The sequence below is a fragment of the Ciconia boyciana genome, chromosome 11 (assembly GCF_034638445.1).
Source record: "Ciconia boyciana chromosome 11, ASM3463844v1, whole genome shotgun sequence".
Classification (NCBI taxonomy): domain Eukaryota; kingdom Metazoa; phylum Chordata; class Aves; order Ciconiiformes; family Ciconiidae; genus Ciconia; species Ciconia boyciana.
The window spans coordinates 20,445,263-20,460,860 of NC_132944.1; the positions used below are offsets into that span (position 1 = coordinate 20,445,263).

Here is a 15,598-nt window from a genome sequence, read left to right on the forward strand (position 1 = left end):
GAATTTGAAAAAACACTGATTGAGCAGAAGAACTCAGTGCTGCTGCAGCTGCCACCCCTGCATGCTTCCTCAGCTGGGCTTCCCCGCTGCCGGAGTTAAACATGGATCCTGATCCATGCCGAACATTACATAACTATAGTATATACATAAAAAAGATATATATATATAAATAATATATGTATTTATATAAAAAAACCCAGTAATGACTGTAATAGCCCTGGGGGCGTACCCCAAAACCCAATACTTTGCAGCATGCTGGAAATCACCCCACCAGGCTCCAGCAGGTGGGCAGGAAAGGGGCAGGCGTGAGGCCACGGGGCAGGAGTGGGGGCATGGGACTTGCACACCTCCAGGGACCTGCTGACCTCCAGGGACTTGCACCCCTCCAAGGAGCCTGTACACGTCCAGGGGCTTGCACGCTCGCAGGAGCGCGCACACCTCCAGGCATTTGCACTCAGCCAGGGGCTCGCACGCCCCTGGGGCTCCATACGCCTCTGGGGGCTTGCCCATTGTATCAGGAATAGCGTGGCCAGCAGGACGAGGGCAGTGATCGTGCCCCTGTACTGGGCACTGGTGAGGCCGCACCTCGAATGCTGTGTTCAGGTTTGGGCCCCTCACTCCAAGAGAGACATTGAGGGGCTGGAGCGTGTCCAGAGAAGGGCAACGGAGCTGGGGAAGGGTCTGGAGCACAAGGCTGATGGGGAGCGGCTGAGGGACCTGGGGTTGTTGAGCCTGGAGAAAAGGAGGCTGAGGGGAGACCTCATCGCTCTCTACAGCTGCCTGAAAGGAGGGTGTAGAGAGGTGGGGTCGGTCTCTTCTCCCAGGTAACAAGCCATAGGACCAGAGGAAATGGCCCCAAGTTGCGCCAGGGGAGGTTTAGACTGGATATGAGCAAGTTTTACTTCACTGAAGGGGTTGTCCAGCACTGGAACAGGCTGCCCAGGGAAGGGGCTGAGTCCCCATCCCTGGGGGTGTTTAAAAGCCGTTGGGATGAGGTGCTCAGGGACACGGTGTAGCGGTGGGCTTGGCAGCGCTGGGCTAACGGCTGGACTGGGGGATGTTAAAGCTCTTTTCCAACCTAGGCGGTCCCGCGCCTCCGTGATCCGCCGACCCTCCCGGGCACCGCCCCGGGGGCCGGGCCGGGCCGGGCCGGGCGGTGCCGCGGCTCCCATTGAGGCGGCGGCGGGCCGGCCCCCGCCCGGCGGGGCCAATGAGGGCGGCGGACGCGGTCGAGCCTCTCCCCGGCCTCCCCCGCCGCCGCCGGGCGCCCGGCCGTGCGGGATATAGTACTACGGGCGCGGGGCCGCGCTCCGCAGCCGCGCAGCCGCCTCCCGGGGGAGCTGCGCCCGCCTTCCGCCGCTCCGCTCCGCGCTGCCCTGCCCGCCGCCGGGGCTTCCTCTGGCTGTCGCGTCGGTGTTGGCTCGTTCGAGTTTGGTTGGTTTAGCGCCGTCGTTATTTTTGCTTTTTATTTTTGTGGTTTGGTTTTTGTTGGTTTTTTGTTTTTTTTTTCATTTTCGTTGGTTTTGCATTCTTCTGATCGTTCTTGGCATTTTCTCCCCCCCCCCGCGCCCCCCCCCGCCCCGGCTTGCAGAGGAGTTCAGGTAAGGGTCTGCGAGGGGCGCGGAGCTTTGCGCGGGTGCGCGTCCCGCCAGCCGTGCCCCTGCACCCCGTTGCCGCCGCACCGGTAGCCGGGGGGGCTGGTGGTGGTTGTGCCGCTGCTGCCCGGTCACGGGGCGGGGGGGGGGAAGGTTAAATCCCCCCCTCCCCCCCCCCAACCCCCCGGCGGTGCAGCAGGGGGGTGCCGGGCTGCGGCAGGGGTGGGGGCTGTTTGCAGGCTGGGGCTGCACCGTGCCATGGTGTGACAGGCGGGGGGGGGGGGGGGTCACTCCCGGTCATCGTGGCCAGGGGACCACGCCGAGGGAGGGGAGGGGTGGGGAGCTCGGTCCCCCAAATCCTCCTGCAAAGGGATGGAGGGAGCAGGAAAACAATTAAAATAAATTAAAAAAAACAAAAACAAACAAAACAAAAACCCCACAAACCAAAAAAACCAAACAAGCGAGTGCTTTGCAGCCGTGGAAACCTGGCTGTGCTTGTGCTGGGGTGGGAATTGTGCCCCCCCCGGCCCGCTCGCACTGCCCGGGCAGCCCGGGGGTGCGGGGGGCAGCGCCCGCTGCAGATAAAGTGCTTCCTCTTGAGGATGCCAAAGTTTGGGGGTGAAGGGGGGGCGTAATTTCCAGAAAATAAGGCTTTGGGAACGTTTCTGCAGCTTCCCAAAGGTGGTGGGGTTGGAAAAAAAAAAAAACGAACAAATGGGGAGACCCTAAACAAGCCCCCCTCTTCCCCCCCGTGTCCAGGGAGCAGCGCAGCCGCCTTGCAGAAGGGGTGAGAGCGAATGGGTTTCCTCCTGGCTCTTGGCTTTTTTTAATTATTATTATTATTAATTTTTAGGGTTTTTTTTCCCCCATGAGTTTCTATTTTAATTTCTTAGAAACGCTGGGCCTGGTTCACCGCCTGGTTTATGGCTCTGTGGAGCAGGAGTTAGCCTGAACAGATTTAAAATCTTCTAGGGAACAAGAGAAAACCCTAAAGAGACTAGTCCTAGACTAGAAAAAGCTGTAGCAGTATACATAGGAAATGACTGTCAGCGTATCTGAGCCTGTATACCGCTGTGTGATCAGTTGTGCTGGGCTGACCGTCCCGAAATGACAGGCTGGGAAATATGTCCCCGTGTTTCAGCAAGTTCCCAGGACTTAACATTTTAATGTTATTCAGAGTCAGAATATGCCTTCTCTGGTTTTGGGGGATTTTTGTTGTTGGTGGTGGTTTTTTGTTTGTGTTTTTTTTTTTAAGCTGGGGATTAGATGGACAGGTTTTAAACAGAACAACATGTTTCTGGCAGAAAGGACATCATAACAACCCAGGGAACTCTTAAAAGTTGGAGACCGTCGTGCTGCCGTGTGCTGTCGAGCAGCTGCTGTATTTCACTCCAGAAGCGGCTGGTTTTCAGTGGCTCGGGCACTGAGGTCCCTCTATAGGTGCTTACATTTCTAACGTGTTTTCAGGGCTCCAAGAGATGGAAGTGCTTTATATAAACAGCATCATTAGTTTTCATAGCTTGTGTAGCCCTGCCTTTTTTTGGTTTTGTTTTTTAATCTTCTGGGTTTGGCTGTGTCTTCAGGCAAAGTAGGGATGAAAGCCTTTTGGTTGTTAGTCTGGCCTTTAGGATAAAATATAGCCCGGGCCCGATCCTGCATTCCAGGCATTCCCCAAAATCTTCTTGGCTGCTCTGCAAGTTTTGAGTGCACAGAAAGCAGATCTGGCCCGTACCGTGCCTGGATCTATTTGCCTCTGACAGTCCCCTGTCTTAAAATGACTCTGGTTACACCAAGTGACATTGCTCCTTGTCAAAGAGAGGGGGAAATAAGCGTGCTGGCTGTTTTCCGCTGAGGTACGTTGCTCACAGCAGTTGCTAGGGGTTTGTTGGGGTTTTTTTTTTCCCTTCCTTTCAGCCCTTATTCAAATTAGGGTTTAGTTCTTTTCCCAGTGAAATATAAGGATATTTTGATATGTGGCTTCCTAGTTCTTGCAGGCATTTAAAGAAAACCTGAACTGTTGGTTTTTTTTTTAAAAAAACCCAAACAAACAACTTTACCGACTGCTTTTGGTGCACGCTCTTTTCCCACACGCACAGAGCACGCCAGCTTTTCTTAGAAAAAAAAAACCCCACCACGCTGCAGTCCAGATTTCACTCACAGCACCGCTCTTCAGAAGTTCAAGCTGGAACAATGCAGACACAGGAGGGAGGATCTGAGGGCAAGTCCTCCTTTCTGCCCCACATTTCACAAGGCAGTCACCGGGTTTTGGTGCAAGATAGAAAGAAGCTGCTTGGGTGAATTCTTACTGGAAGCCAATACGAAATTCTCAGAAGCAGGTTGTGTTTTCTGTTTCAAAACTGGGAATAGCTCAGCTCTGGGGCTTCTGCTGGAGGAACTTGCTGTCAACGCAGAGATTTAAAAAAAAAAAAAAAAAAAATCCCTGTGTGTTAGAAATAGTTTGGCTGTTCTGACTCTTCACTTTTACTATAAGAAATGATTATAGGCTAAGGTCACAAAACAGAGCCACTAACCTCTGTTTGAACTTCCTCGTGTTCGGCACATGTGGGTATTTCATTATCGGTTCAGAGGCATAGCTGACTGACAGGCCCCGCATACCAGGAAAATGTGCAATCTTACTTTTAAGCCTTTCTTTCAACCTGCCCCTACTTCCTCCATGTGCGTATGAAGGAGGAAGCTGTATCTTTAAGAAATATGTTTTTTTTTTTTCCCCCGTTTCCTGTGAAATATTAATAGATGCTGCCAATGGGATGGAGCTCTTTAAGGGTGTTGTGTAAAATACCTCGCTCTGCGTCCGCTGCAGCACTGAGCACATAGACGCCTTTTGATTTTACTCCAGAGAAGGCAAAGACAGGGCAAATTTTGGAGATCAGGCAGCAAGGATGCTCTGCAATAGCAGTAACAACCATCCCCTTCCCTGCACAAAACTGGGAGCTATTGACTATTCATGGCAAAGCGTCCAAAGCGCAGCGGCAGAGCCTGTGGAAAATGACAGCGTGTAACAAGATTGACTGGCATTTCCTTCACGCTGGGTCACATGCCTCCTAATTCACACACACACAAAACCTCATAGGCTGATCAAATGACTTCTATCTCTGCAGTCCACATACCTTCCACAGAAAGAGTTGTTTTATTATGTACATATACAGCTCTGTTTTCGATCAGTCACCTTGAGCGAATGACTGAGGGCCAGTGTTTGCTCCGTCCGGAGGTCTCTGCGTTTGCTCTCTAAGAGACATAGTCTCTGTCCGTAAGCAATTTCTTTTTTTTTTTTTTTTTTTCCTCTGGGGCAGGGAGGGGGGAACCAAATACGCAGATGCCCCTCCTGCCTTCCCCTCCCCAGAAACCTTTCTAGGAAGTTTGCTTGGCTTAACTGGGGAAGTGCAGAACAGTCGCCGCTGGCGGCGAGCGTTGTGGAGGGCTGTGCTAGGAAGGATGGATTTTGCCCTTGTGCCTCCGTGGGGTTGCAGCGGGATTATGGCTCACGTGAGTAGGGGCTTGCGGGATGCTGCCCGCTCGTCGCCTCGACACGGGGGAGAAATCGGGAACGTGGCTGCCCGCGGTGGGTTGCGGCAGATTGAGATGCTGGGGGTCCGTACGAGCCCTCCCAGTTTAGCAACTGGCAGGAGGTTCAGATCACCTCGACCTCCATAGCCGGGGAGAGAGGAGTATGGAGTGATGAGGTGAAACCAGCCACCAGCTGGCTTGCCAGGACATGGTAATTAGCTCAGCACAGTGCCAGCCTTATTAAGGGCAGTGCAGGTGATGATGACGTTGGCACACTGATTCGTTACATCTGGAGGGGAAAATCCGCCTAGTAAATGCTGAAGCACAGTAAATATTTTTGGCTCCTGACAGATTGATCCTTGCATTATGCTGATTAGCCTATATTTGTGGAACTGAGGAAGTTAAAAATAAGGTTGGTGGAAAGCTACAAGATAAGGAAAGGATTTGCATTTTATGGCCACCAGCAATAAACTTCTTTTTTTATTTGTTTTTTCGGGTGGTAAAAATTTCAACACTTTATTTTTTCTCCCCATTCCCTTCTTTGGCTCTAGGTTTCACTGTTAGGTGAAAGCCCATTATTTATTTCCTCTTGCCAGTAATATTCTGGAAGGGAGCTGTAAATCTAGAGCACACACAGTTGGGAAATGATTTCTGAAAGCATTCTTTTGCAAATACGTGGTGCAATCCTGCAAAATGCTTCGGCCCTGACAGTCCTTAGGGTGGTGGTACAGACATATCAAAGCGTGTGGCAGCATGTGTACTCAGTGAGACTGGATGCTTTGGACTTTCCTGTGAGCTAGAGGGCTTTACGAGCTTTAGTTTATGGAGATAAATGATTAAACCAACTTCTGACTGTTGCTGTTTTGTTTTCCTACACCCAGGCTCTCACCTGAACTTTCGCCGCCTGGTATATGCTGTTGGGATATCCATAAGAGATCGCCCAGGAATGGTGGATCACTTGCTGCCTACTGATGAATCCTTTTCATCTACAAGATCTTCTCTTGGATACTTTGGGGACATGACAGCAGGGGTGAGGTCCTACCAAATGCTGCCCTCTCCCCTGTCGGAAGATGACAGCGACTCGTCCAGCTTTTGTTCTTGTTCCAGCCCTGATTCCCAGGTTCTCAGCTCCAGCTATGGAAGCACGTCCAGTGTGGAAAGTCAAGACAGTATCTTAGACTACTTATTGTCCCAGGCATCTTTGGGGAACACCGCTGCGTCATGGTGGGACAAAAGGAGACTTCAGCCGATAGTGAAAGAGGAGTACTTTAGGTTGCCTGAATTTGCCGTGGATATGGAAGACTCAGGACCATTTCAGCCCACACTTGAGGAAATTGAGGAATTTCTGGAGGAGAACATGGAGTTGGAGCTCAAAGAAAGACCTAAAAGTGAGACCAAGGACTTAAGAGCTTGCAGCCAAGTTTCTGTTGCTTCGCTACAGCAAAAAGACCATATGTTACCCAGCGGTAGTTTAAAAGAGAGCAAAAATGAACAGTTGAGCAGCTCAACGGAAGGTGGCCAAGCTTCAAATGGAGGAATGTCCCTGGAGAATGGGATACCGGTTATGCTCCAAATTCAGCCTGTACAGATCAAACAGGAGTCCAACACGAGCCCCAGTTCCCAAGGACCAGCACAAGAGAACATTAAAATTGCACAGCTCCTAGTCAACATCCAAGGACAGACATTTGCCCTTGTGCCTCAGATAGTTCAGTCGTCCAATTTGAACTTGTCCTCTAAATTTGTCCGCATTGCTCCCGTCCCCATCGCCGCCAAGCCAATTGGGCCAGGAGGCATGATCCAGGGTCAGACGGGAATCATCATGGGTCAGAAATTTCAAAAGAACCCTGCAGCAGAACTCATTAAAATGCACAAATGTTCTTTTCCTGGTTGTACCAAGATGTACACGAAAAGCAGCCATTTGAAAGCCCACCTGAGGAGGCATACGGGAGAAAAGCCTTTTGCATGCACGTGGCCGGGTTGCGGCTGGAGGTTAGTATTGGGGTGCAGCACTGTCCTATCCCCCTTCCCTTTTTTGCTCGCTTGACCTAACTTGCCGAGCAAGTAGGTTTGCACTCTGATTTATAAACTGTTTGTTCCCAAAACTTGTTCACTTGGTTTGAGAAGTAAGTCCTTTTTCTTCCTGTTAGGTAATCCAGGGACTCTGATAAATTAAATAGCAGAGCATCACCTGCTGGCACCAGCTGTTTAAGTGTCTTAAAAAAGTAAAAGTAGTCCATTGTAATTTGTATTTCATTCCAAGACGGTCAGATTAAGCTTGTTACCGCAGGCAGTACCTTGCGTTCACATCGGTCTGGTTGCGACACAGCAGCTGCAGTAGATGCTGGGCTGGTACCGGCCGAGGGCTGGAAGTGAACTGGATGGTCTAGGGCAGAATCGCTGTGCGTGGCTGCGCGTGGCTCCAACTGCACGGGGCTAAACGTGATCACGGAAGGGCTGTGAGAAGCGAGGCTGTGTAAGGGCCGTGTGGTTAAGAGGAGCAGTATTCTATGCAGTTTCATAGAAAATGCACTCCATCCCACTCCTTCTGGAAATGCTGGCAGTGACACTCTGGCATGCTCTGGGTTTTATTCTCTGCATTGACTCAGAAAAATGCGTGGGTGCCACTCAAAGTTGCAAAAAGCTGTCAGATGTAACAACATAACCAGAAGGCTGAGGTGGAGTTAAGCATTGCTTGAATGGAAGATTGCAGGTTTGATTGAGCAAAACATTTCGCAGAGGGTATCTCTTGATTTTTTTTTTTAATTTATTTTTTATTTTTAGTACTAGTTGAAAAATTAAAACTTTGTTGAAAAAGTCAACTTTTTATTTTAAGGAAACTTTGACGGAAGCCTTCCTCCCTCTTTCCAATTAGTTGTATTACAGCTTGCCTGCTGGCAAGTGTTAATATACAGCACCACAAATTACGATGGCAGAAAACAAAAATCTCAACTCCCTAGTATTAAATGAAACCGTATTTCTTTCAAAGACTGTCCTGCAGAGCTTCAGCGAGCAATGTCTAATGAGGAAATGGGTTGCGATCATGGGGAACAGGCGAGGTAAAAAGTAACAGGAGAGGGTTGTGTAAAAATGCAAGTATGTGAGACGCAGCAGTTAGAGATTGGCTTGAGGGAAAAGGTCAGAATGGGGCTGAATCCTCTGCTCCCCAACTGGACCAGTTTGAAGTTTTCCTCTTGGCAGGACTGAGGAGATCCACGCGCTTAATTTCTTTGGTGATTTTCTTTCCCGTTTCGGTTTATGGCGGCTCTACAAACTGGTGGTGATTTTCTTTCCTTTTGTACTGGTGGCACTTCTCATGAGCTGGGCTCAGTGGCTTGCTGCTCAGGATGCACTGAAATTAAAGCCACGTTATTTAGCTGATTGGTCCCATAAGCCGCAGGCTGGTTTGCTCCTGACCTGCAGTAGAGGCACTCGCTCCTTTTTATTTGGTTGCCAGAGTACGTGCGTGCAGGCAGCAGATGTGCCTCCTGCCTGTGAACGTGCCTGTGGGTGTCGTGTTGGCTTTCCTTGCGCTGGGATGTGAGCAAAACTCTCGTTTTTGTGACAAATGCATGTGGCACGTGAGGGTTTGTCTGATCCACGCAGAGATTTATACCAACGCTCCCAGTGACTTTTGTGGCTCAAGATCAGGAGCCTGAAGCGTTGCCTGTGGGTGACCTCCAGCTCTGTCGTATTACAGAGCTGGCGTTTCCCAGGCTGCAAAACCAAGGGGAACATTTAGGAAAAATATTGAGTGGTAAGGGATGGAGATCGAATTTACAGCAGGGTGCCTGCCTTCTCCCAGCATTACAGCAAACGGCGTGGAAAAGCAGGGTGCAGGTGTAAGGTGGGACAAAAGAAGTGCAGGTCCCGCAACCAGGAGCACCCTGAACTTTCAGCCAGCCACAACTTTTTCAAGATGAGGAGCGCAACAGGGATGAGAAATTAATCACCTTAGCTATGAGGAATGTGTGTCTTGTCCACAAACAGCTGCTGGAAGGGCTTTTCGACCTCTCTATTGCTGTTTGCCTTGTTGCATTTCACAGCCCCGGCTGCCCCAATGCCCAACACCCCCAAACTTTGGAAGGGCTCTGCTCCGAGGAGGAAGGGTTATAGCCTGCAGGAGAGGCAGCGCTTGGGGAGCTGCTTCCTGCACTCACAGCGATCCTTAGCACCGGCCTGAGGTTCCTGCACATCCCCTGCGCGCTGCTCACACATCAAAGGCCAGACCCAATTGAGCACTGAATTACTCAGTCCCCTTTCATCAATAAAGTGTGTTTACCTTTTCCAGAAGTTCAGTGAGAGCTGTGATCTCACATGACTTAAGTCAAATGCATCTGGACTCTCTGTTTGCTCCCAGTTTTACATAATCTCAAATGAATTTAAGCACTAAAACAGTGCTGGGGTCTGCTTTCCCCCTCCTTTCCCTGCATTCTTGTGCTTGCGTATTTATTTTTTCACCAAAGACACTTAAGATCTGACCTCACCGAAGACAGTAATTTCAAAAACAAAACAAAGTGTTGCCTAGCACAAAGTGGCTGAGCTGTGGCGGGTTAAAGCTTTCCCAGCGCTCTGGGCAGCCCTGCTATGGTGAAGTTGCATGCTTTAAATGCACCGAGGTAGGGGTGTGTGCACAGCAAACCCTTTTGCTAACCCCTAGGACAGCGGGAGAGCCCCAAGCACCTCCCTGGAGGAGGCTGAACCCTGCTTGCTTGTGCCCTTCCTTGGCACAGGGCGAGAGCTGTTTTCGGCAGGCTGCAGAGAGGCGTTCATAAGTGGCCGGTGACCCGTTGCGTTCAATACCCCGCTGTACCGGTCAGCGCGCTGATCCGTGTCATGCCAGCTTATACCTTTGGCACACGGCAGCCTCTGGTTAGCACTGCTCCTGAGACAGCCCCGACCAAAAAGCTGGGCTGCAGCGTGGGCCGGTGCCCAGCAGCCGTGTTATGGCACGGAGCAGGAGAAGCTCTTGCTTTCCCTCCCCTGGTGCAGCAGCATACAAAGCTGCAGTTGTTGTAAGGCCCGGGGGATTAGGCAATCGCGTTTAAATGCCCTGCCGCATCTTCTGGCTGGAGGCTCTTCCCCGCAGCCGGCTCTGCAGGTGACAGTGTGCAATACAAGCTCTGCCTGGTTTGGTAGGGAGGGTTTAAAGGCTTGTAATGCATGTGGCCGGGAGCGTGGATGGGACTGGGAGAGCGTGGGGAGGACCACGCGTGGGACGGGTCAGGGTAGGCATTGGCCTTTTTTGCTGGTGCTGTGCAAAGGGGTTTGCGGGTGCGCAGGAGGTGTGCTGGTTTACCGTGGTGGTGCTTTGGGGATGGGCAGGATGAATCTAGAGCCTCTGCGGAGGAGTCAGTCAGTCTCCGTGACTGGTGGCCATGGTAGGGACCATGGAGTACCAGGCTGAAGCTATTGACCTTTCTTGCCCTGTGAGCCACATAGCAATGTCTTCGTATGGCCAGGAGACACGGGCCACATCCTACACGTCAGGGAGCTCTAGGATTTGTCTTCAAGGGAAATGTAGTTACAGGTCCTTTGGGGTTCCACCAGACAGAAGGATGAAGGAAACTCTTCTAGTTGCTGTGGGATTGCCCAGATCCCTCCACCTTTCTTTTGAAGGAGGAATCCTGGAAATGGCAGTGACTTGCGATAGTGAGGTGTTCCTTGGGGGTACCTTTTTTTGGTTTGAATTTGGCATTCCACTGGGGATTATTTGCAGTTTTCTTGTGGTGATCTCAGTGCCAGAACGTGCTGCAAATATCATTTCACTGCAGAGCCAGGCCACCAGATCCTCCCGGCTTCCTTGTCCTAACCTTTGCGTTGTTTTTTTGTAAACACACCGACAGCTCGAGGTTTATTTCTGTGGGTTCTGTAAGTCGATCTTTCCGTGACTGCTGGGGAACAGTATTGCAACATTCCTGCCTCTTCAGCTAAGGACATCGTTATGAGGCAGAGTGTATTTTTGTCGGATGAACTCATCCGAGCTCCCAGGGTATGAGCAGAGCTGCTTATTCCTGACATGCGCCTCTTTCTCCCCCACCATCCATGCAATTCCCATTGAAATGCACTTGCGGAGCTCTTGTGCAGGATTAGCCATGTGCTACTGCATTTCTGTTGCAGATGGTGACCTTAATGGCCAAGGGCATGGGACAAGGCAACCCGGCCACATCTGGTTTTACTCCTTTGGGTGATAAGCCTGTATATAAGAGGACGGCTCTTTGCAAAGACGCTTCTCCCTCTCTGCTCCCTCTTTTCCCTGGGTGTGGTTGCCACCACTGGCAACAGGTCCGTTCCTTGTCCAGCACTGAGTCCCACTGAGGCAATCTGCACAGGCAACATCCTGCCCTCTCCGGAAAGATGCTTAGTCCCACTCATCTGCAGCTCTACGAGAGCATCCCTCCAGGGATGCGGCACTGGGACTAGCTCACTGCTAAGGACTCAGGGGAAAGCCCCGGCCCTGCTGCTCCCAGGTCCAGACTGTGGTTTTGGGAAGCCATGGCTGGAAGGAGCAGAGGTGCTAGAGAAGGCAAATGTGCAAGTACTAGGGGTGAAGAGAAACCTCTGTCGTAGCCTTTATGAAGAAGATGCGTCCCAGACAAGGAACAGGTTGATGGCTCCATTAGGACATCTGCCTGTTGCTCTTAATGGTGAATCTGACTCTTTCACCATGGGGATACCAAAGCAAGGAAAGGGAGAAAAGCAAGAGAATGGGTGAAGGAATCTCCTTAGAAATGGCCCTGGGAGAGATGTGTCCCCACCATACCTTACCCACGGTGAGTATCTGCGTCTGCTTTGTGCTGGCTGAATGCTCTCTGGGTAGCACCACCGGACTGAAGAGCTGCGGGATCTAAGGAAACCATTCCCAGCTTTCCCAGTGCCTGCGCCTTGTTTCTCAACTGGCGGCAGGAGATCAGAGCTAATTAAAACCTTCATGTGGAAACTTATTTTTCTTGTGTGCAGGACTTATTCATAGGTGCCCAGCCGTCCTGTTTTCCCCCTTTCATAAAAATAGTGTATTCACTCTGTTGGTGATATGAGATTTTGCTCCAGAAGGGCACATTTTTCTACATGTTCTTTCCCCCATTTATTCAGCTAGTGCCCATGACTTCATTTATTTATTGTAAATAAACAGCTGATACCATTTCTTGCAAGCTCTCTTTCTGTGCCGCTCTTTGTTACTGTTCTGGCAACAAAACACTTAATTGCCCTTTGTCAGGCAGCAAATTTTTTGTACCCATCTGGACAGGGCAGTTTTAGTGTGACATTATTAATTAACCCTGTGGCTCCCAGTCATGTCCCAGCTGGAAATAGAGCCAGCCACGCTGTTAAGACCAAAGGATTAGCTGATTTGAGTTCAGTAAAGCCTGTGGGATTCACGGTGGCTATTTGGGGATTTTTCTGTGGAGATGGAAGGTGGGAAATATCTAAAATTGAAATGACTCTGGGAGACAATTTTGGTAATTAAAGGCTCAATCTTGATTTCAATTTACCCATGAAGTAACTAAGCTAATGGCCATTGGAGCCCACCTGGATTTCAGCTGTTACGATGTTGAGCATCTCTGGTACTGAGATGTTAATGACTCTTTATTTAGCCTGCAGAAGCATGTACAAAAGCCAACTTTTCAGCTGGATCTGATAAGCCATGTAGCTTCTGGGTAGCTATGTCTGGCTGTTATCTGGGGTCCATCTCAAACTAGGTGCAATTACTGGATGTCTGTTGTGCTCGTGTCAGTGGGAGCTTGGAGCAGACCTCACCTGCAGGATGTTGGTGGTTGTCTCTGCTCGAGAAGGGTCTGTGCTTGGATTTGCAGGAGAGAGATTGCAGGACAGGCTTTGAAGGGGACTGGCAGACGGATCAAGAGCAGCGCTGTTTTTGTTGAGCTGTACCCATGTTATTGGGTTTAGGGCAAGGTTGGTACAAATGTTGCCTCCACGCATTGCTCTGAGTCCAGAGTTGACATGGGATGAGGTTGATAATTGTGTGTTTCCGTCACTGCTGCCGACTGCCGGTTGGGACCAGACCAGCCCTGTTGTGTGTCGCTTTCAGTTCGCGTGTTCGGGCTTTGCCGCAAACGGAGTCTCCCAGTGGCCTGAGGGGACTTTTTTTTTTCCCGCTGTGGGAGACGTAGCAATGTAAAAAACCATTTATATGAAAAGGCTTCTCTTCTCTTGCAGGTTCTCCAGGTCAGATGAGCTGTCCCGGCACAGGCGCTCCCACTCGGGGGTGAAACCCTATCAGTGTCCCGTCTGCGAGAAGAAGTTTGCTCGAAGCGACCACTTGTCCAAACATGTCAAGGTGCATCGGTTCCCACGAAGCAACCGCTCCGTCCGCTCCGTGAACTGATTGGTCCCGCTTTCCCCTTCCCACCCAGCCATCCTACAACAGCCGATGACAGCACTTTGCTCACTATATTTCTAGTGATAATTTATTTGTCTCCACAGAACAGTCAATGCTGTTACTTGATACCACCATGTCTGAGTGTCCCATGTCCTTTAAAGATGATTTGAGAATGAAGTTCTTTTTGGGTTGGGGAGGGGGGTGCTTCTTCCTTTTTGTCTTTTTTTTTTTTTTTTTTTTTAAGGACGTTATTTGCCTTTCCTTCTATCTTTCCCTCCTTTGCTGCTGCTGCTTTTTTAAATTACAGTGTTTTATTTTTAGCTGTTTTCTGCTGCACAGGAAAATGTAAGAGTTGCTTGCTGCTAGTTAATTATAGCCCTGGCATTCCTGAGGGCTTTGCTCATGTACAGGCCATTCATTGTGAGTTTTTATTAAGCTGCTCTATTTGTCCAGTTTGGAAACAGCAAATTCCTTTTGAAATGAAAACAACTCCTTTGTTTTTGGGTCGCCTGAGCCAAGGATTTGTAGGGGCTGGCCATAGGAGGAGGAACAGTGGGAGTCGGGGACAGGGGGGCAAGGCATGGAGAGCGCTGGAATGCGCCTCTGCGCCTCTCTGATTTCTCCAGCTCACATTTACCTTTTCCTTGGCTAGGGCTATATATAAATTTATGTATATATATTCATACATACATACATATATATATATATATATACACACACACATATATATATATATATATATTTAAGCAAAGGCATATCCCAAGCAAACCCAGAAGCTCAGGCTGGATGAAATGGCTTGGAGTGGAGCCTTTTGGTGTGGCTGAGCGCGTACTGTGTGCATGCTTCTCCTGTCCTGTGCTGCCGTGGGGGTGAAAGGATGCTCACGCGTCGAAGGAAACGCTGCTTTCCTTTGACTCTGGTTTGCAGCATCCACTGTCTTTAGCAGAAGAACTGTCGTCTAGCACATAAAGCAGCAGGAAGCCATTTGTGAGAACGGCTGAGCTCTGTTCCCCTCTCTGCTCCTGTCCTCTTGTGTCATCTTGGGGGAGAAACCAGAGCGCCAGCCCCGGAGGTGCCCAGTGGTCCTGGTGAGCACCGGGCATCCTGAGCATCCACTGCGAGTCAACGCCTCGCCGGTTGGAGCTAAGTCGCTGTTTGTCTGCTGGCTGGCGGGGTCTTGTAGGATGTACCTGTACCCAGGGGAGGGTGGGAGGCATCGTGGCCGGGTGGGACAGCAGTGTGAGATCTTCTGTCCAAGGGTGATCTTCGGTGCTAATCCTCTCCTTACCGACAGCCATGTCAGAGCTCCATGCAGCTGGGGCGGGCGAATGGGTGAGAACAGTAGCCAAGAGAAACAAATTTGTGTGGTAGCTGGCTAAGAAGGGAATTTAAACAAATAATCAGATGGTAGCAGGCAAGTGATTTTGTTTGTGTTTCTTCTTGTTTTGCTTTTCCTTTTGAACTCTGGCGATTGTAAGAAGCTATAGAAGAAAATAGAATTCAGTAATTAGGAACGATTTTATAATGGATGTTGCATTTCCTTTCCATTCGCAGACGGCATCTGTTTGTCTTTTTGTTGGCAAAATGGGAAATAGGAAACTGCGATTCTAGCGCTAGGCAGAGCAGGAGCCCGCGCTGTGCAAGAACAGTAGGTCTAGCTAAAGCGAATGCATTCCTTTTGTCCTCTAGAAATTAATATAAATGAACTATCATCTATTGACTGGTTTATATCACATCCTATGAATGTATGTAAATAAAACTGTACATAGATGCATATCTATATAAAATATCTTTTAATAACGTATCAAAATTTGTGTAAATTGGAAAAAAAAACCCTATAAAGCCAGTGTACATAAGTTACAATTCTGTATATTTTCTTTTGTTCTTCATAAAAATATATTTACTTTGACAATAAAATGAAAATGGAAATTTTAAATCCCTTCTTGAAATTATTATTCATTAATTTCCTTTGTAGCCAGCTCTGTAATCAGGACAACAGCGCTTGAAATTTTGATTCACCTGGATGTAACTTTTCAGGTGCTGGGTAACAGGGAAATGATGGAACAGATCTGAAGTTGTCTTCAGAAGTTTTTCTCATCTCAGAAAGTTCTTGGGAGGCGCGAGATGTTTCAGCTCGCCCTTC

At 49.6% G+C, this 15,598-nt stretch overlaps 1 protein-coding gene across 5 annotated transcripts; it reads left to right on the forward strand.

The window, feature by feature from the left end:
* Nucleotides 1-1,295: 1,295 nt before the first annotated feature.
* Nucleotides 1,296-15,368, forward strand: KLF15 (KLF transcription factor 15). 5 transcript variants are annotated; one of them, XM_072876175.1, is made up of 3 exons: nt 1,296-1,601; nt 6,002-7,109; nt 13,293-15,368. In XM_072876175.1, the coding sequence occupies exons 2-3, from the start codon at nt 6,067-6,069 to the stop codon at nt 13,459-13,461; spliced, it is 1,212 nt and encodes a 403-aa protein (XP_072732276.1). In that variant the 5' UTR covers nt 1,296-1,601; nt 6,002-6,066; the 3' UTR covers nt 13,462-15,368. The 5 variants fall into 5 exon arrangements, with proteins under 5 accessions (XP_072732276.1, XP_072732279.1, XP_072732278.1 ...); XM_072876178.1 differs by having other exon boundaries at nt 1,313-1,434; XM_072876177.1 differs by lacking the exon at nt 1,296-1,601 and adding an exon at nt 4,705-4,859.
* Nucleotides 15,369-15,598: the final 230 nt, after the last annotated feature.